The sequence below is a fragment of the Nerophis lumbriciformis genome, linkage group LG27 (assembly GCF_033978685.3).
Source record: "Nerophis lumbriciformis linkage group LG27, RoL_Nlum_v2.1, whole genome shotgun sequence".
NCBI classification, from domain to species: Eukaryota; Metazoa; Chordata; class Actinopteri; order Syngnathiformes; family Syngnathidae; genus Nerophis; species Nerophis lumbriciformis.
Genome location: NC_084574.2, coordinates 6,671,012 through 6,692,500, shown reverse-complemented (window position 1 = coordinate 6,692,500; position 21,489 = coordinate 6,671,012). Strand labels below are relative to the sequence as shown.

The 21,489-nt window shown below is 38.2% G+C and overlaps 1 protein-coding gene across 3 annotated transcripts in view; it reads right to left on the bottom strand.

Annotated features, from left to right (window-relative positions):
- The window catches only part of cntln (centlein, centrosomal protein), a 432,451-nt gene that overhangs the window by 132,015 nt on the left and 278,947 nt on the right, over positions 1-21,489 (bottom strand). For all 3 annotated transcript variants that reach the window (XM_061922942.1, XM_061922945.1, XM_061922943.1), the window contains one exon: positions 18,722-18,895. In XM_061922942.1, coding sequence (XP_061778926.1) covers positions 18,722-18,895 — 174 coding nt within the window. The remainder of the gene's footprint in view (positions 1-18,721; positions 18,896-21,489) is intronic.

Genomic DNA, 21,489 nt, shown 5'->3' with positions numbered 1-21,489 from the left:
CGGAGTATAAGTCGCACCGGCCGAAAATGCATAATAAAGAAGGAAAAAACATATATAAGTCGCACTGGAGTATAAGTCGCATTTTTTGGGGAAATGTATTTGATAAAAGCCAACACCAAGAATAGACATTTGAAAATCAAATTAAAATAAATAAAGAATAGTGAACAACAGGCTGAATAAGTGTACGTTATATGAGGCATAAATAACCAACTGGTATGTTAACGTAACATATTATGGTAAGAGTCATTCAAATAACTATAACATATAGAACATGCTATACGTTTACCAAACAATCTGTCACTCCTAATCGCTAAATCCCATGAAATCTTATACGTCTAGTCTCTTACGTGAATGAGATCAATAATATTATTTGATATTTTACGCTAATGTGTTAATCATTTCACACATAAGTCGCACCCCCGGTCAAACTATGAAAAAAACTGCGACTTATAGTCCGAAAAATACGGTACCTATTTTTATTCTTTAAAAAAAAAAATTCATACAAAATATAATAATACACTGCAAAAACTGAAATCTAAGTAAGATTAAATATGTCAAATAAGGGTGATATTTGCTTATTTTCTGTCTGATAAGATAATTCTTCTCACTAAGCAGATTTTATGTTAGTGTTTTACTTGTTTTAAGTGTTTTGCTCCTAAATGATCTCAGTAAGATATTACAGCTTGTTGCTGAGATTTGATGAGCTATATTGAGTAAAACATGCTTGAAACTAGAATATCAACTGTTGCAAAGCTGTGTCATCAACACTCACAAGTATAAAAATACTTTTTTTAAGTAATAAATTCTTACTTCAAGCATGAAAAAAAAAAATCATGACGCCGAGCACATATCATTATGTCAAGATAATGGCACTAGCATTTACTTCATTTAAGAATATTTTTCAACATATTGAGCAAAAAGGTCTCTTTTTTTTTCTACCAAGAAAAGTGCACTTGTTATTAGTGAGAATATACTTATTTTAAGGTATTTTTGGGTTCATTGAGGTTAGCTAATTGTATTTGTTTTGGAAAGTCTTGACAAGCCAAATTTTCTTGTTCTATTGGCAGATAATTTTGCTTACCGGTAGTTTAAATAAAATACCCCTAATTTTTTATTTTTTTTTCTTGTTTCAGAACACTGACTTTTTGCAGTGTAAAATGTTTGTTGTACTAACATATATAATCAAAGTTGAAGAAACACGCAATTTCATGCATTTTTTTTTTCTGTCAAAATGGAAATAATTAACATATTTAATAGGAAAGATTACGTACTTACCGTATTTTCCGGACCATAGGTCACACCGGATTATAAAACGCACTGCCGATGAATGGTCTATTTTTGATTTTTTTCCATATATTAGGCGCATTAAAGGGGTCATATGATAATTTTTTTTTTCTAAATGTAAAACACTTCCTTGTGGACTACATCAGTGGTCCCCAACCACCGGGCCGCGGCCCGTTACCGGTCCGTGCATCGATTGGTACCGGGCCGCACAAGAAATAAAAAATAAAAAAACAAATTAAAAAAATTATTACATTTTTTAAAAATTATTAAATCAACATAAAAAACACAAGAAACACTTACAATTAGTGCACCAACCCAAAAAACCTCCCTCCCCCATTTACACTCATTCACACAAAAGGGTTGTTTCTTTCTGTTATTAATATTGTGGTTCCTACATTATATATCAATATATATCAATACAGTCTGCAAGGGATACAGTCCGTAAGCACACATGATTGTAATTTTTTATGACAAAAAAAATAAAATAAAAAATAAAATATATATATATATATATATATATATATATATATATATATATATATATATATACATATACATACATATATATATATATACACATATATACATATATATATACACATACATATATATATATATATACATGTATATATATATACATATATACACATATATATATATACACATATATATATACATACATATATATATACATACATATATATATATACATACATATGTATATACACATACATATATATATATATATATATATACACATACATATATATATATATACATACATACATATATATATATATACATATATATATATACATACATACATATATATATATACACATACATATATATATATATACATACATACATATATATATATATATACATATATATATATACATACATACATATATATATATATATATATATATATATATATATATATATATATACATATATATATATATACATACATATATATACATACATATATACCGGTATATACATACATATATATATACATATATACATACATACATACATACATACATACATACATATATATATATATATATATATATATATATATATATATATATATATATATATCCCCCTGGTCCATGGGACAAGTTTTCAAGCGTTGACCGGTCCGCAGTTACAAAAAGGTTGGGGACCACTGGTCTACATAACATGTAATGGTGGTTATTTTCTCAAAATGTTGCATAGATGAAGTTTTACACATCATCTTCAAGTCGCTTTCTGATAGTTGCTTCCGGATGCACCGTTTTGTGGGCGGTCTTATTTACGTGGCTCACCTTCGACAGCGTCTTCTCCCCGTCATCTTTGTTGTAGCGGTGTAGCGTGCAAGGACGGGAGTGGAAGAAGTGTCAAAAGATGGAGCTAACTGTTTTAATGACATTCACACTTTACTTCAATCAATAACGGAGCAGCATCTCCTCATCCGGTAACAACAACACAGGAAATGTCCATCCATCCATTTTCTACCGCTTATTCACACACCGGACATGTGTCCTGTGAAAAACCGTCCGACCGGAACTCTCTAATAACTAAAGTTCCTTGGGTGAATAATGTAAACTCACTACACCGGTATGTTTTAGTGCTTTCATGGTGAGTTTACTGACAGATATAAGTAAGAACTTTACACTACTTTATATTAGAAATGGCAACAGCGGAGGATGAATGTCACATAACAAGAAGATAGAAGAAAAAGAAGAAGCTTATCGACTCGCTCCCTCAAAAAATGGTTTGGTTTAAAAGCGGACATTTTTAGGGTCAATTTGGGTATTTATTGGTATCCCAAATTTGAAAACACGTATTCTTGCTTCAAGCACACCTGTGAAGTGAAAACCATTTCAGGTGATTACCTCTTGAAGCTCACAGAGAGAATGCCAAAAGTGTGCAAAGCAGTAATCAGAGCAAAGGGTGGCTATTTTGAAGAAACTAGAATATAAAACATGTTTTCAGTTATTTCACCTTTTTTTGTTAAGTACATAACTCCACATGTGTTCATTCATAGTTTTGATGTGACAATCTACAATGTAAATAGTCATGAAAATAAAGAAAACATGTCATGTCTGTGTAATCATGTTTTGTTTTAAGTCATGTTTTGTTTAGTTTCTGGCTTTTCACTCCCTTGTCTTGTTTGCATGATTACCCATTAGTTTCACCTGTTCCACGTTTGGACTCATTGTGCACTCTTGTTTGTCACCATAGCAACCATTAGTTTTCACCTGTCACGTCACGCACCCGTTTCACGTTTTGAGTCACGCACCTGCTTTCACTAATCATGTCCATAGTATTTAAGTTCATTCATTTTCTGTTGTTCGTCCTGACGACATCCCCGCATTCTTAACCCTGTCACACTCTATGTACCTCTGCGCACTTCATATCCATGCCAAGTAAGTTTTGTTTCGATTCATGCCACAGTTAGTGTTTTGTTTAATTGTTCATAGTTTTTTGCCCCCGTGCAAGTCTTTTGTTTTCATTAGTCAAGTTTGTACATCCGCCTTGAGCGCGCCTTTTATTCTTTTGTTAGTGTAAAATAAATAATGTCTTCACCTTCACGCCATGTCTGGTCCAAATGCTCATTTGCACCACGGGAGAACAAACCACGCCACAGTCCAAGTCTTGACAAAACACATTGAATGAGGAGAAGGTGTGTCCAAACTTTTGGCCTGTACTGCAAATAATAGTCTTCTGATTAACACCATGATTCATATAAATTCACATGGTTGTAAACTGTTTGTAGATTAGATATATTAATTGAATACCATTAAAATCAAGATAAGATTAATAATTTAGTGTTGATATTTGAGTGGGCCCTGGTGTAATGGAAAAATTGGGCCTTGAGCTCAAAAAGGTTAAGAACCCCTGATTTAAACAGTGGGATATTTTGGTAGATGCCTCAATTGTCTCATGTTCATTTCATGTTTTAAAGGGGAACATTATCACCAGACCTATGTAAGCGTCAATATATACCTTGATGTTGCAGAAAAAAGACCACATATTTTTTTAACCGATTTCCGAACTCTAAATGGGTGAATTTTGGCGAATTAAACGCCTTTCTATTATTCGCTCTCGGAGCGATGACGTCACATCGGGAAGCAATACGCCATTTTCTCAAACACCGAGTCAAATCAGCTCGGTTATTTTCCATTTTTTTCGACTGTTTTCCGTACCTTGGAGACATCATGCCTCGTCGGTGTGTTGTCGGAGGGTGTAACAACACCAACAGGGACGGGATTCAAGTTGCACCAGTGGCCCAAAGATGCGAAAGTGGCAAGAAATTGGACGTTTGTTCCGCACACTTTACCGACGAAAGCTATACTACGACAGAGATGGCAAGAATGTGTGGATATCCTGCGACACTCAAAGCAGATGCATTTCCAACGATAAAGTCAAAGAAATCTGCCGCCAGACCCCCATTGAATCTGCCGGAGTGTGTGAGCAATTCAGGGACAAAGGACCTCGGTAGCACGGCAAGCAATGGCGGAAGTTTGTTCCCGCAGACGAGCGAGCTAAACCCCCTGGATGTCTTGGCTCACACCGTCCCTTATGCCACCGAAGATGATCAAGAGAAGAATATCGACCCTAGCTTCCCTGGCCTGTGTTGCGTTTTGGACCAGTTGTTCCTCCCAGGGTATTCAAGTCACAATTCGCTCCCAAGCTCTTTACGACACTTAAAGCTGAGTTGAAAAACCACCAGAGACAGAATAGGTATTTTGTTGTATATTTTCAAAGCTTTGCCAATATACATTTTGAGACCAGTCTAACCCTAGAACATTCTATCGCGCCTCCCAAAATGGTCTGTCTTCCCAACGCCAAAAACCCCTCTTTCCTTCCCCCTCCCTAGCCATAATACAAGCACAACGTCTCCCTAGCCATAATACATTCCAAAGAACTCAAGGTTAACACACACAGTTTGCTTGGTGACAGAGCATCAAGAGAAGAAATGGAAAACACGAGCTGTTTTCAAATATGACTAAGAAATAAAAGAAGTACAACTTAAATTCGGATATATGTAAATATCTGCCTCCGACACCTGCTGACATCAACTCCAAAACTGGACAGATCGGCTTTCAGGAAAAGAGCGCGGATGAGGGTATGTCTACAGAATATATTAATTGATGAAAATTGGGCTGTCTGCACTCTCAAAGTGCATGTTGTTGCCAAATGTATTTCATATGCTGTAAACCTAGTTCATAGTTGTTAGTTTCCTTTAATGCCAAACAAACACATACCAATCGTTGGTTAGAAGGCGATCGCCGAATTCGTCCTCGCTTTCTCCCGTGTCGCTGGCTGTCGTGTCGTTTTCCTCGGTTTCGCTTGCATACGGTTCAAACCGATATGGCTCAATAGCTTCAGTTTCTTCTTCAATTTCGTTTTCGCTACCTGCCTCCACACTACAACCATCCGTTTCAATACATGCGTAATCTGTTGAATCGCTTAAGCCGCTGAAATCCGAGTCTGAATCCGAGCTAATGTCGCTATAGCTTGCTGTTCTTTCCGCCATGTTTGTTTGTGTTGGCTTCACTATGTGACGTCACAGGAAAATGGACGGGTGTTAGAGATGCGCGGTTTGCGGGCACAACCGCGGATTCCGCGGATTATCCGCGGATCGGGCGGATGAAATTAAAAAAAATTAGATTTTATCCGCGGGTCGGGTCGGGTCGGGCGGTTGAAATAAAAAAAAAATTAGATTTTAAATAGATTCAGGCGGGTGGCAGTTAAACCAATTGGGAAATATATATACATAGTTAAATGTTGTTACCCACATACGAAAAATGAGCAGGCACCTGCAGCATATGCCACAACAGAAGAAAAAGAAAAGAAAAGAGATGGACACTTTTACGGAGCGGAGAAGGGATGCCTCGCCGGAGTCCGGGACCGAGGCCCCTTCCCCCGAGAGGGCCCCACCGGGAGCCGTAGCTGAGGCGATCCGCGAGAAGGGCCCGACGCACGTCCAGGGTCACCACCGCGCCCACCGCACCGACACCCCGCCTCGTCTGCCTTCGCCGCGGCCGGCGTCACGCGCAGCAGGTAAGCAGCTTACCTGCCCACCACCCCCGTGGCCGGGGGCTCGTAACAGGGGTCACTCCGCGCGCTCCGCCCGCGCAGCTTACCTGCCCGCCACCCCTGTTGCCGGGGGCGCGTAACAGGGGTCACTCCGCGCGCAGTGCGCTCACGAAAGGGGTGGGGCTCACCCTGGTTGATATAGACAGCAGGACGGTGGCAATGGAAGTCGGAACTCGCTAAGGAGTGTGAAACAACCCACCTGCCGAATCAACTAGCCCTGAAAATGGATGGCGCTGGAGCGTCGGGCCCATACCCGGCCGTCGCCGGCAGCGAGACGCGCTTGGAGGTGCGCTCAGCGCGGCTCCCATATGATTGCGCACTGGTGTGCGTCTGGGTCGTGACAGCGTGGCACGCGAATGTCTGTGCTGCATTGGATCAGTCTCCTTTCTTTAACAGGCAAAAGCTTTATAACCTCACTAATGCCTTGCATCGTCTATATTAGATATATAACAACGGGCGGGTGCGGGCGGATGCGGTTCTGATGGTTGACGACTTTCTGATGCGGTTGCGGATGAAATAATTGCCTATCCGCGCATCTCTAACGGGTGTATATAACGATGGTTAAAATCAGGCACTTTGAAGCTTTTTTTAGGGATATTACGTGATGGGTAAAATTTTGAAAAAAACTTCGAAAAATATAATAAGCCACTGGGAACTGATTTTTAATGGTTTTAACCCTTCTGAAATTGTGATAATGTTCCCCTTTAAAGGACCTACAGTTTGTGTCTCTTATGGGAGCATCACCAGTTTTTGATAACAACACCCACACAGCATCTCATCTTTTTTTTTTTTTTTTTTTTTGCTGTCACCTCACATGACTTCCTGTGCAAAGTGCAACGACAGCAGCAATCTGCTCCGTGACACTGACGAGCCGGCGAGGGCGAGGGCGAGGGCATGGCTCGCACCTCTCGCTTTCCAGCGCTCTGTGATGTGGAGCACGTCTCTACTGTTATTACGTGCCGCTCGTCATTCTGACAGGTGCTCCCTAATAAGATCAAATGGTAAGAAATGCTAATTTGTGTTGAAATCACATGCAATTTCAGGTGATAAGCGCAAATTGAAAAGTAAATTGAAAGGCTGGGGAATCATGTTTTTAAACGCTACTAGATTTACAAAGTAAAGCCTTGAAGAAGTTTTTGGGATTCAGTAAAATAATCAAGGATTAAGGAGTTGTACAACTTTTTGATGTGATACTACTAAACATCTGTGCTTCTAATATGTTGACACTGAAATTACAGAGGAAATTACCAATGCGATAGAGCAGTGTTTTTCAACCATTTTTGAGCCATTGAAAAATTCCCAAGCAGAAAACATAAAAAAATGAAACTCAGCAGCTGATATTGACAGTAAAAAGTCGTTCTCGCAATTGTTGGATATAAATTCAAACCATAACCAAGCATGCATCAATATAGCTCTTGTCTCAAAGTAGGTGTACTGTCACCACCTGTCACATCACGCCGGGACTTATTTGGAGTTTTTTGCTGTTTTCCTGTGTGTAGTGATTCCTATTTTGTTGTTGATTGTCATGTCATGTACAGATGTACTTTGTGGACGCCGTCTGCTGCACTACACGCTGCAAGTCTTTGCTGTCGTCCAGCATTCTGTTTTTGTCTACTTTGCTTCCAGTTCAGTTCTAGTTTCGCCTCAATGCCTTTTCTTAGCGGCACTCGCCATTTGTTTATTTTTGGTTTAAGCATTAGATACGTTTTTACCTGCACACTGCCTCCCGCTGTCATCTGCATATTGTGATCACGACAAACCATGTTCCCGACATCCACAAAGCAATTAACTACCTGCTGCCACCTACTGATATGGAAGAGTATTACCGTATTTTTTCGGACTATAAGTCGCAGTTTTTTTCATAGTTTGGCCGGGAGTGCGATATGGCGTCACATTAGTGCCAAAAATCAGAGCGCATAAAAACTGTTATCGCGCACTGATTCTCCACTTCGTGCGCGTGCGACACCCTTTTGCGCGCGCGTTGTGCCTTTTTGTGCGCGCGCGGTGCCATCTTGCGCGCGCGCGACGCCTTTCTGCGCGCTCTCTGTGTACTCCTGGCATCTCTCCTCGCGCTGTCATGTTTCTTTTTGGCACTTTGGGGGCGGGTATGCTTAGACGGCCCCTCCTTTCTGATTGGCTGTGAGCATTTTTCATATTACCAATCATTCTCCAGCGTAGCAACGTTGTAGCCATCTTACCTCGGACATCTAGCCTCAATCATTACATTGATGTCAATGGTACATGTACTAATTAAATTACCATAACTTGCTCGATTTTCGTTTGCCTTGTTACAAATCTTATTACATGTAGATATGACATAGGATGCTGTACCTGTTGAAATTACCTCTTTCGCTTTAAAAATAAAAGACTTAATTGTGCAACATAGTTGTGTAGGGTCAGTGTTAGTCAGTTCTCTGATTATTTTAAACTGTTTCAGAATACATTATTAAAAGCTATTTTTAACATTTTAAAAACAAAATTCAAAGATTATTTCATTAATTTTATGGCTGAATCAAAAGAAATTCCATAAATTAGAAAACAAATGTTCAAGAAGAAGTGAAAATATAAAATAATGTTATGGTTGGATGTTATTGCTGGTGGACCAGTTCTGGCTGAAAGATGTGATTATGGTGTTTGTTGTCTTATTATTTATTTGGCTCACATTTTGTATTACCCTGTATTGTGTTTATGTGGTATGAAATAACCTTCATCAGCGCGCGACATTTTTTTATCCACTTCTTCCTCCGTAAATCTTGATACATATTGACGATGACCCGCCCTGCTATACTTCTGATTGGCTCTGAGCATTTTTCAGCATTTTTCGCCTGACCAATCAGAAAGAAGGGGCCGTCTAAGCATACCCGCCCCCAAAGTGCCAAAAAGAAACATGACAGCGCGAGGAGAGATGCCAGGAGTACACAGAGAGCGCGCAGAAAGGCGTCATGCGCGCGCAGAAAGGCACCGCACGCGCGCAAAAAGGCACCGCGCGCGCACAGAAAGGCACCGCGCGCGCACAGAAAGGCACCGCGCGCGCAAAAGGGTGTCGCGCGCGCGCGCGCGCGAAGTGGAGAATCAGCGCGCGATAACAGTTTTTATGCGCTCGGATTTTTGGCACTAATGTGACGCCATAGTGCGACTTATACTCAGGAGCGACTTATGTGTGATATGATTAACACATTAGCGTAAAATATCAAATAATATTATTTATCTCATTCACGTAAGAGACTAGACGTATAAGATTTCATGGGATTTAGCGATTAGGAGTGACAGATTGTTTGGTAAACGTATAGCATGTTCTATATGTTATAGTTATTTGAATGACTCTTACCGTAATATGTTACGTTAACATACCAGTTGGTTATTTATGCCTCATATAACGTACACTTATTCAGCCTGTTGTTCACTATTCTTTATTTATTTTAAATTGCTTTTCAAATGTCTATTCTTGGTGTTGGCTTTTATCAAATACATTTCCCCAAAAAATGCGACTTATATATGTTTTTTTCCTTCTTTATTATGCATTTACGGCCGTTGCGACTTATACTCCGGCGCGACTTATACTCCGAAAAATACTGTACGCGGTTACTCTGCCGCACTCTAGACAGCACAGACACTCAACAACGGCACATTATTTGCGGATTATAATTACTGGTTTGCAAAAAATATTTTGAACCCAATTAGGTGAAATGACATCATCTCCCACGGCACACCATATAATATCTCACGGTGCACTAGTGTGCCTCGGCACAGTGGTTGAAAAACACTGCAATAGATAGTCAAACATGTGCAGCATAACAAAGCATTTGACACAACTAATCACAATATTTTAATAAAAAAATTAGAACGATATGGCATCAGAGGGTTGGTCTTAAACTGGATTAGAAGTTACTTAACCAACAGTAAACAATACGTGAAGCTAGGCCAGGGCTCGGCAACCCAAAACGTTGAAAGAGCCATATTGGACCAAAAATACAAAAAACTAATCTGTCTGGAGCCACAAACAATGAAAAGCCGTATATAAGTTTTATAATGAAGGACACACATGATGTAAGTGTCTATATTAGCTATAATAGCCTACTATCAAAATGACTATGTGTCGCAGGCTGTAGCAAATCTTTGTTGACAGAAATGTTGAAATGTAATATTTTTTTCTACACATTTTTACAACATTAGAAACCATTAGTAAATCAGAGGCTACTTAGAAGGTGAGATAACTCCTGGAAATGACTGGCTTTTAATGGCCAAAGGTATAGATGTGTGTGTCCAAGTTAAGGCTGTCTTCTTTTAATAGATTTATTACGATTTTGGCAAGCTAGGTAACATTTCCTGTGGTCTGGAACAACATGGCGCACTAACAACTATCAGAAATGCAGCTAAATTATATACAAAGAGGATACAAGTAAATGATATTAAATGAGCTCAAATATACCTACAAATGAGGCATAATGAAGCAATATTTACATACAGCTAGCCTAAATAGCATGTTAGCATTGATTAGCTTGCAGTCATGCAGTGACCAAATATGCCTGATTAGCAGTCCACACAAGTCAATAACATCAACAAAGTTCACCTTTTGTGCATTCACGCACAGTATAAAACATTTGGTAGACACAATGAGACAAAGAAGGAGTGGAAGATTTTACATGTAAACAAACTGTTGCATCACAGTCTACACTATGGTGAGTTCAAGAACTGCCGATTTAGTAGAACAAAACGATGTTCACCAAATACTCATTAAACAGTGGGCTTTCTAACAATTGGGAAGGTTTGTGTCATGTTTGTCCTCAAACAAAAACCATACTAAAACAAAAAAAAGATTTTCCCCCATCTTTTTCCATTTTCAATCTTTTTTAAAAAATGCTCCAGGGAGCCACTAGGGCGGCACTGAAGAGCCGCATGCGAGCCGAGCTAGGCGAACACACGTCGACAACACTCAATATATCCTGTGGTGTACCCCAGAGATCAATACTAGGACCAAAATTGTTCAATCTATATATAAATAACATTTGTAAAGTTACAAAAGATTTAAAGTTACTATTATTCGCGGACGATACAACAGAGTTTTGTTCAGGAGAGAACACACAGAAGATAATACAAATAATAACAGAATAAATGAACAAATTAAAACGATGGTTTGACAAAAACATCCTTAAACCTCAGTGAAACTAAAATAATGCTATTTGGTAACAGTAGAAGGGGAAGTCAAACACAAATAGACGGAATAGAAATTGAAAGAGTAAATGAAACCAAATTTCTAAGTATAATGATTGATGATAAAATGAACTGGAAATCTCATGTAAAAAATATACAACATAAAGTGGCAAGAAACAAGTCAATAATGAATAAAGCAAAATATGTACTGGATCAAAAATCACTTCATATTCTCTACTGCTCACTCGTGTTACTATATCTGAGTTACTGTGTAGAAATATGGGGAAATAACTACAAAAGTACACTTCATTCATTAACCGTGTTACAAAAAAGATCAGTTAGAATTAAAGCTGCAAGCAGCATTGGTCGGGCCCGCGTATTTGGCAGGTGCTAGTCCTAAGTGTCCCAATACTTTTGTCTATTTTTAGTCTGAAGTGTCCCAAGACTTTTGTCTAGTGTACCTACCTTGTCTGCATTGTGTGGGCACGTTGGTGCTTCCTGCTTTTAAGCAGCCATCTTAAAAAAACAGCAGCGCAGCAGCATCAGCGCAGCGGGTCTTTGAAGGGTCATAAAATCAAAACCGGAGCAGGTATTAAAACGCTGTTCTGTTATTTTATACACAAGGGTTTAATCTCTCTCCTGTGTTAGTTTGAAGCCGAAACGACAAACGCGCTCAGAGGAGATAGTTTTTGAAGGAAGGTGACCGGTTTTTACAAAAAATTTGTTTTGAAGGGGGAATAGCAAACTTCCTGTTGATTTTTGCTGGGGGTTGTCAATTTATGAAATGTAGGTCTAAGTGAGACCTACATAGAGGTTTTTGTTTCATGTCTCTCCGACCTTCCCGGTGGGAGTTACAGGCAGTTTTGTCATTTTGTTCTTCCGAAGAGCAGTTTTTTCTCCGTTTTATTCAAAAATTGCTCTAGAGCGCAATTTTTAAATTTGGGGTTAGGTTTTTTTTATTAGATCGCAATTTTTGCCAGTCCTGATGTGTGCGTTCAGTTTGGTGAGTTTTGAAGCGTGTTAAGGGGGTCAAATTACAGCTCAAAGATGCAAAAGTGACTGTTTTTAGTACTTTTTTGTCTTGAAGGGGGAATTGCCAACTTCCTGTTGATTTCTGCCCAAGGATGTACAATTATGAAATCTAGGTCTAAGTCAGACCTACATAGAGAATATTGTTTCATGTCTTTCCGACCTTCCTAGTGGGAGTTACAGGCAGTCTAGTTTTTTTTTTCTTCTAGGGGGCGCTAGAGCGCAATTTTGAGTTTTGGGGTTCGGTTATTTTATTAAAAGACAATTTTCGCAAGTCCTGATGTGTGGGTCAAATATGGTGAGTTTGGAAGCATGTTAAGTGGGTCAAATTAGTGCTCAAAGAGGCGGCCGGTATAATAATAATAATAAAACCTTAGAAATTCAATAGGTCCTTATGTCCCATTGCATAAGGACTCCCTTTGGGAGTCCTTATGCAATGGGCCATGCGGGCCCTAATAAAACCTTAGAAATTCAATAGGTCCTTATGTCCCATTGCATAAGGACTCCCTTTGGGAGTCCTTATGCAATGGGCCATGCGGGCCCTAATAAAACCTTAGAAATTCAATAGGTCCTTATGTCCCATTGCATAAGGACTCCCTTTGGGAGTTCTTATGCAATGGGCCATGCGGGCCCTAATAATACATAATGTTGGATATAGAGAATATACAAATCCTTTATTTATTGAATCGAAAATATTGAAATTCCACGACATAGTGAATTTGCAAACAGCTAAAATTACACACAAAGCAAACTATAACCTGCTAACGAAGAATATACAACAATTCTTCTCAACAAAAGAGGAGAACTATAATCTTAGAGAAAAATTGTATTTAGAACATTTTACTATCCAGGTGAGAGGCATGATTTATAGTCTAGAATTAACAGTATGTCAACATAGCTGCTAAAGCTAGTTCAATCCAATCCAATCCACTTTATTTATATAGCACATTTAAACAACATGTTTCCAAAGTGCTGCACAACAATATCAAAAACAATATTCAAATATTATCCTTAGCTCCACCAATGACTGAATAAAAACAAAAATAAATACATATAAAACAAAACAATACAAAATAAATATGATTAAAAATGATTTTAAAGGGTAAAACCAATTAAAACAGTAAATAGAAATCAAAATTTTAAAAACACAGAGGACAACAAAGGACCACACAACTCACGTAGTGTTAAAAGCCAAAGAATAAAAGTAGTTAGCTCTCTGTGTTTTTTTAGAGGTCTTTATCTGCGGAAAATAAATGACTCCCATTAAATGCATTGTTAGCCACCTCGTATTTGCCGTATTTTACGAATTAAAATGCATTAAAAAACGAAAAACGTGTGTTCTTGTCTCTTATTAGGATAGTGAATTATATAAGCATTTTTTTTCTTTAAAAGTGCAGTTCCCTTTTAACACTCTGGGGACGTAAGGTTCTAATTATCTTTAAAGACAAACAGGACATAAAAGTCCTCAGCAAGTGACCTTTATTCAACCAGAGACTAGACCCATTGAGATTCAGAATCTCTTTTGCAAGGAGGTCCTTGCCAAGATAGTTTCAAAAGGGCATAAAACATTTTGAAATCTCTGTTTTTTAGCTTAAATTGTTTAATAAACTTTAATTCCTTCACAAAAAAAATCAAACATGTTTTTTAAAGGTTTGATCCTTTAAAAGGCCTTTATGCAAATGTACACAAACTGACAATCAAAAGGGTTGAGGGTGATTAAAAGGGTTTAAAGGCTGAAATAAAATAATAAAAAAAACATTACAGGTTTGGTATTTTTGTTGGGTCAAAACTGATTGAGAGATTTGAGAAGAAAAAAAAAATTACATTTGTATCACTGACAGTTTTAAATTTAATACGGAAAAACTGAAACGTGAAAAATTGTGTATATTGGAGCAACACCAAAAATACAGCAGAAATGTACTAAAAAGATGGTTAAAATGAAGCCTTAATTTGCCAACGTTTAATTATTTTCTAGTATTTGTCACTGCACGCCAATCAAAAAATGAATAATACTCAGTTTAGAAAGAAAAGTATTGATTTAACAATCTTTTTTACACATGTTTGTGGTTTGCAGCAAAATGTGCAAGGTTTTTAATATTTTGGTTACCTCACTTCAAGCTGTTTTTTAGCTTGAATTTTTTAATTAACTTTAATTCCTTCACAAAAAAATCAAACATGTTTTTTAAAGGTTTGACCCTTTAAAAGTCCTTTAACATATGTTATGCAAATGTACTGTAGTTTTCGGAGTATAAGTCGCACCGGAGTATAAGTCGCACATGCCAAAAATGCATAATGAAGGGAAAAAACATATATAAGTCGCATTTTTGGGGGAAACTTATTTGATAAAAGCCATACTTGCCAACCTTGAGACCTCCGATTTCGGGAGGTAGGGGGTGGGGGTTGGGGGCGTGGTTAAGATATATATATATATATATATATATATATATATATATAAGAAATACTTGACTTTCAGTGAACTCTAGCTATATATATATATATATATATATATATATATATATATATATATATATATATATATATATATATATATATATATATATATATATATATATATATATATATATATATATATAAAATAAATACTTGAATTTCAGTGTTCATTTACAAACTACAACTCACAAACACTTTAGAGTTAGGCTCCACCATCAGAATGTGTACTTAAACTTATAAAGATCACATGGATATTATTCAGTGAGTTGATTCACCAAAACTAACCTGTTATACAGGAGGAAAAAGCACACAGGACGTTCCAATTGTTCACAGACTGGTCGCGCTCATCAGAATGACAAGCCACTTCCGGTCTGCAGGTGATAGCATTCAATTGGGAAGAAATGCCCTACTGCCCCCTACTGACCAATGTGAATACTGATAAATGTGTAATGACAGCTCCAAAAACAAATTCAAACCACAAAATAAAATAAATAAATCAACACAAAAATGTGACACATTATGGGTGGGTCACATATGCATGTACAGTAGATGGCAGTATTGTCCTGTTTAAAAGTGTCACAACATTGCTGTTTACGGCAGACGAACTGCTTTACGGTAGACACTGTTGTTGTGTGTTGTCAACACGTCACTCAGGTCCGCCTGAATTTCGGGAGTTTTTCAGGAGAAAATTTGTCTCGGGAGGTTTTCGGGAGAGGCGCTGAATTTCGGGAGTCTCCCGGAAAATCCGGGAGGGTTGGCAAGTATGATAAAAGCCAACACCAAGAATAGACATTTGAAAGGCAATTTAAAATAAATAAAGAATAGTGAACAACAGGCTGAATAAGTGTACGTTATATGAGGCATAAATAACCAACTGGTATGTTAACGTAACATATTATGGTAAGAGTCATTCAAATAACTATAACATATAGAACATGCTATACGTTTACCAAACAATCTGTCACTCCTAATCGCTAAATCCCATGAAATCTTATACGTCTAGTCTCTTACGTGAATGAGATAAATAATATTATTTGATATTTTACGCTAATGTGTTTATCATTTCACACATAAGTCGCTCCTATTAAAAAAACTGCGACTTATAGTCCGAAAAAATACGGTACACAAACTGACAATCAAAAGGGTTGAGGGTGATTAAAAGGGTTTAAAGGGTGAAGTAAAATAATTAAAAAAACATTACAGGTTTGGTATTTTTGTTGGGCCAAAATTGAGAGATTTGAGAATAAAAAATTGTTTTATTTGTATCACTGACAGTTTTAAATTTAATACGGAAAAACAAACTTTTGTGAAAAATTGTGTATATTGGAGCAACACCAAAAATACAGCAGAAATGTACTAAAAAGATGGTTAAAATGAAGCCTTAATTTGCCAACCTTTAATTATTTTCTAGTATTTGTCACTGCGGGCCAATTAAAAAATGAACAATACTCAGTTTAGAAAGAAAAGTATTGATTTAACAATCTTTTTTATACATGTTTGTGGTTTGCAGCAAAATGTGTGAGGTTTTTAATATTTTGGTTACCTCATTTCAAGCTGTTTTTTTAGCTTGAATTTTTTAATAAACTTTAATTCCTTCACAAAAAAATCAAACATGTTTTTTAAAGGTTTGACCCTTTAAAAGTCCTTTAACATATGTTATGCAAATGTACTGTAATTTTCGGAGTATAAGTCGCACCGGAGTATAAGTCGCACATGCCAAAAATGCATAATAAAGAAGGGAAAAAACAGATATAAGTCGCATTTTTGGGGGGAAACTTATTTGATAAAAGCCATACTTGCCAACCTTGAGACCTCCGATTTCGGGAGGTGGGGGGTGGGGGCGTGGTCGGGGGTGGGGCGGGGGCGTGGTTAAGATATATATATATATATATATATATAAGAAATACTTGACTTTCAGTGAATTCTAGCTATATATATATATATATATATATATATATATATATATATATATATATATATATATACCGTATTTTCCGCACTATAAGGCGCACCTAAAAACCACAAATTTTCTCAAAAGCTGACAGTGCGCCTTATAACCCGGTGCGCTTTATATATGGATAAATATTAAGATTCATTTTCATAAAGTTTCGATCTCGCAACTTCGGTAAACAGCCGCCATCTTTTTTCCCGGTAGAACAGGAAGCGCTTCTTCTTCTACGCAAGCAATCGCCAAGGTAAGCACCCGCCCCCATAGAACAGGAAGCGCTTCTTCTTCTACTGTAAGCAACCACCCGCCCGCGTAGAAGAAGAAAAAGCGCGCGGATATTACCGTACGTTTCATTTCCTTTGTGTGTTTACATCTGTAAAGACCACAAAATGGCTCCTACTAAACGACAGGGATCCGGTTCATGAAAAGACGCAATCTCTCCATCCGCACACGGATTACTATTTCACAGAAACTGATATTCCTGTGAACCGCACTGTGGATACAACGGGAGCACGTACGGTGAATATTCGCACCACAGGGAATGAGAAGTCATCCTTCACTGTGGTTCTAGCTTGCCATGCTAATGGCCAGAAACTTCCACCCATGGTGATATTCAAAAGGAAGACCTTGCCAAAAGAGACCTTTCCAGCCGGCGTCATCATAAAAGCTAACTCGAAGGGATGGATGAAGAAAAGATGAGCGAGTGGTTAAGGTAAGTTTAAGTTTACGCGAAGAGGCCGGGTGGCTTTTTTCACGCAGCTTCGTCCATGTTGATATACGATTCCATGCGCGCCCACATCACACTGGTTTTAATATATTATTCAAGTTTGACTGACCTATTTGACTGTTTTTTTGACATTCCTTTAGCGCAGTTAGATGCGGCTTACAACACGGGGCGGCTTATAGGTGGACAAAGTTTTGAAATATGCCGTTCATTGAAGGCGCGGCTTATAACCCAGGGCGCCTTATGGTGCGGAAAATACGGTATATATAAATAAAATAAATACTTGAATTTCAGTGTTCATTTACAAACTACAACTCACAAACACTTTAGAGTTAGGCTCCACCATCAGAATGTGTACTTAAACTTATAAAGATCACATGGATATTATTCAGTGAGTTGATTCACCAAAACTAACCTGTTATACAGGAGGAAAAAGCACACAGGACGTTCCAATTGTTCACAGACTGGTCGCGCTCATCAGAATGACAAGCCACTTCCGGTCTGCAGGTGATAGCATTCAATTGGGAAGAAACGCCCTACTGCCCAATGTGAATACTGATAAATGTGTAATGACAGCTCCAAAAACGAATTCAAACCACAAAATAAAATAAATAAATCAACACAAAAATGTGACACATTATGGGTGGGTCACATATGCATGTACAGTAGATGGCAGTATTGTCCTGTTTAAAAGTGTCACAACATTGCTGTTTACGGCAGACGAACTGCTTTACGGTAGACACTGTTGTTGTGTGTTGTCAACACGTCACTCAGGTCCGCCTGGATTTTGGGAGTTTTTCGAGAGAAATTTTTTTATACATGTTTGTGGTTTGCAGCAAAATGTGTGAGGTTTTTAATTTTTTGGTTACCTCATTTCAGATCTCTCAGTTGAGATCTACACCACTGCAAACTACAGCTACAATAATACACATATTGTTCAATGCAAATATTATATATATATATTTTTTAAAGGTAAACACATCTCTGCCCCATTAGATAGCGATGTACCTAACAAAGTGTCCTATGAGCGCACTCACCTTGACTTTGGCTTGCAGTTGTTTGACCTCCGCCTCCAGGGCCCGGCAGGTACACCCCACGTTTGCTGGCGATTGCGTGGTGTGTTGTGGGAATGTGCTCTGCCGCCACTGCTCCAGCTCCATCTCCAGGACCTTCTTCTGCTGCTCCACACCCGCCAGCTCCGAGCTCAGCTTCTACACAGTCAGAGAGACAACGTTATAGGATAGATAGCTTAATGGCAACTATACGCTACACATGCTTACATTAAAGCATATTTTTGGTAAGGTCAGCCAACTGTTATTGTGTACTGTAACTACAGCTACATTTCTGAAAAGTAGATGTTGATGTATTGAATTAAAAAAAGAAACCATTTAGTCTGATATGTATATACACTAGGGATGTCCCGATCCGATATTTGGATCGGATCGGCTGCCGATATTTGCCAAAAAATGCGTATCGGCAAGGCATGGGAAAAAGCCGATCCAGATCCAGTTAAAAAAAACAACTCCGCTCTGTGTTTTCCAACGCACCGATTTAAATAATACATTCCACTTTTCTGCTGCTCCCTAATTTCCGTTCCGCATTTTCCAGCACACTTTCAACACATCCACAGGTCTGTGGATTCGAACGCAGTTGCTTTTAGCTGCTGGCATTACACGACAGGCTCTTCTAACTCTTTTCAGTGTCTCCCTCTCACAGACAGCAAGCGTACCTTCTTACACACGTCACATACTGTCACGTCATACGTCACATACGTATACGCCCTTTCCCAGCAGAGAGGTAGCAGCATGGCTAACGTTAGCTGCGATGCTAGCGCAGCCGTGTGACCAACGTTCCCTCTAAGGTGCGCGCTTGTGCAATTGCGCACTGCTCAAACGTCCTCTGCACATAGCAATTATATGCCACGCACAAAATCAAAAAAAGAAAAATAAGCGCATAACAATTTTCGACACACGGACACGACAGAGAAAACAGTTTTCGTCATCATCGTTCGAATATTGTGACGTCTGTCGAGACGCTTATCTCCATTCGGTGCCACACGTCCACACCATCAAAATGCAGAGGCAAACATTTCCACATCAACACCGTATGAAAAAATTTGTGATTTTTTTAGTTGTGATTTCCTTCTTTGCATGAAAGCTTAAAAGTAGCATATATTAATGCAGTATGAAGAAGAATGTTTTAATGTAGACATGCAAGCCTTGAAAGAAAATTTTGAAAATCAAGACTACATTTCCTGCAAATGGGTGCATTTCTACCCTATATTTTAACTTTAGATTTATTCTCATATCAAACTCTTTTGGCTGTCTTTTTGACACTTACATCCGGCGCCCCCCTCCACACCCTGGATTATAAATAATGTAAATAATTCAATGTGATTATCTTGTGTGATGACTGTATTATGATGATAGTATATATCTGATAGTATATATCTGTATCATGAATCAATTTAAGTGGACCCCGACTTAAACAAGTTGAAAAACTTATTGGGGTGTTACCATTTAGTGGTCAATTGTACGGAATATGTACTTCACTGTGCAACCTACTAATAAAAGTCTCAATCAATCAATCCAAACACATAGAATCATCATACTGCTGTGATTATATGCATCAAGTGTTCATTCAAGGCTAAGGCAAAATATCGAGAGATATATCGTGTATCGCAATATGGCCTTAAAATATCGCAATATTAAAAAAAGGCCATATCGCCCAGCCCTAGTTCAATGATGCCATTTCTGTTTGTCATGTATAATTTTGTCTATTTTGTGTTTATCCTTGAATAAACAGGTCAGTTTCTTGTTACCAACCATTGTGTATTATTCAAACTCCCCTAATTCAGCTGGCTCGTTGTTATCAAGAGTACTAAAACCCTTTTCAACATGATTCTGACAACTAAGTAGGCTAAATAACTTTAAACTTTAATACATGCTCGGATAGGCCAGTATCGGTCAGTATCGGATCGGAAGTGCAAAAACCTGGATCGGGACATCCCTAATTCCATGTGATGAAAAGAGCAAAGTTTTAACTCCGTAACACCCCTTGTTGTAAAATTACAACGTTACCTTTAACCATCCTAAAAAACAATCTGTTATATTTTTTTTAAAATTTTTTACCACATTTACATAGTCATTGGGTCCTATTGTTCAGTCTCACAAGGCTATTGGATTGTACATTTGTGGAAGATTTTACATGTAAACAAACCGTTGCGTCACAGTCCACACTACGGTGAGTTCAAGAACCGCCAAAATTAGTAGGACAAAACGATGTTCACCAAATACTCTCATCAGCAATGTTCCCTCTAATTTTTCATGTGTGTGAGCAAAGGCAAAAACTCCCTGAGCATTGAGTGGAGCCCATGTGAGCAACATTAGACGTGCACACTGTGGCTACACCAGCAGCACACCTGTCCCAAACCTGAATAAATAACAACTTCAATCTCCATCCATCCATCCATTTTCTACCGCTTGTCCCTTTCGGGGTCGCGGGGGGTGCTGGAGCCTATCTCAGCTGCATTCAGGCGGAAGGCAAAGTACACCCTGGACAAGTCCCCACCTCATCGCAGGGCCAACACAGATAGACAGACAACATTCTCTTATTATTATAATCAAATGACAGCAGTCATTCATGAACTGTGTACTTGTATTGTTTGTCCGGGTGGAGGTCCTGCTTTGGAAATAGTTTGTACCCCTTTCAGACATTGCATTTAGTTCCCATTAAAACATTCACATGTTGCACAATGAGATGTAAGCAGGGGATCATGTGTACATTCCTGCAACTTCCTGTTTGT